General features: G+C 41.1%; 1 protein-coding gene across 6 annotated transcripts in view; it reads left to right on the top strand.

Moving 5' to 3' along the window:
• KIF2A (kinesin family member 2A) overlaps positions 1-1,189 on the top strand; it is a 103,814-nt gene that overhangs the window by 97,883 nt on the left and 4,742 nt on the right. For all 6 annotated transcript variants that reach the window (XM_025204008.1, XM_025204013.1, XM_025204014.1 and 3 more), the window contains exon 20: positions 73-208. In XM_025204008.1, coding sequence (XP_025059793.1) covers positions 73-208 — 136 coding nt within the window. The remainder of the gene's footprint in view (positions 1-72; positions 209-1,189) is intronic.

Genomic DNA, 1,189 nt, shown 5'->3' with positions numbered 1-1,189 from the left:
AGGAATGACTGTAAATTCACGTCTGCTATTTGGTGATATATTGAGTCATTTTTGCCTCTCTTGTCTTCATAGGAATCTATAAGATGGTTAGAAGATGAAAAAGCCCTTCTAGAGATGACTGAAGAAGTAGACTATGATGTGGATTCCTATGCTACACAACTTGAAGCAATTCTAGAACAAAAAATTGACATTCTGACTGAACTCCGAGGTAGACTGGTTTTGGTCATTTGTGTGTGTTACTGGTGATTTGTTTTTATGCATCAAGGGAATATCTTTAAAAATGAGCAGCAACTTTAACACTGTCTTGTCTCTCTTCGTCCATCTTGTAACCCAGATTCCATGTGGAAAACAGTACCACTCCCTTTCCTAAGAGCAAAGGTGCACATACATTCAGTCTATATCAGTATAAGGGGAAAAAACTTCCACTTTGCCTCATTTGTTCTGAGAGGTGTAATTTTTCATAGGTGACAGCTGCTTATGCCTCTGTGGAACAGGTAGTCTCTAAGGTGCCACTGTGCCCTGCTTGTTTTCCTGATGATCAGACTAATGCAGCTAACTGCCTCTTTCTCCTTTGTTCTGGAAGGATGGAGCTATTATGCCTGGTCCTCTAGCTTCTCTTCTCTTACAGTTTCTGCAAAAGAACAAGGTTACTAGGGTTGGAGTGGTATAGTTGTTATAGTCCTGGGAATGTTCAAGAAGTAAAGGGTTATTTTGGTAATATTTTTTTTCTTGGACCACCTGTATTGCAGGGAGAGATGTCAGATAAGTTTGCAGGTGCAGAGATTTGAGGGGGAAAAAACAGGTACAGCCAGATGCTATCCTGGAAACTAAACACCCACCATGCTTGAGAATGAACTCACAGAAGACTGATAAAAGACAGAAGCACCCAATCATCAGCAGAAGACCACTTTACAGAACAGCCACTCCATTTTTGATCTTATCCTCCTTGTACTCAAGGAAACCTCCAAAACATGCCCCAGAAGGCCTGAGGACAAACATACATAACTGGCTGGACACTAAAAGCTAGGGACAGTGATTTTATGGCTCATTACAGTTTACCTGATGCCTACCCTGTCCTCTGCAAGTTTACAGCCCTCTTCTATTTAAGTGGCTGTTTCAGGTACATAAGGGGTTTAAGCAGAAGTTGGTTTATGTAATATTTAGCTTAGGCAGGTTCTGCTTCTTTCCC

This window comes from Alligator sinensis, unplaced genomic scaffold (assembly GCF_000455745.1).
Source record: "Alligator sinensis unplaced genomic scaffold, ASM45574v1 scaffold862_1, whole genome shotgun sequence".
NCBI classification, from domain to species: Eukaryota; Metazoa; Chordata; order Crocodylia; family Alligatoridae; genus Alligator; species Alligator sinensis.
This window is presented reverse-complemented; position numbering and strand designations above follow the sequence as displayed.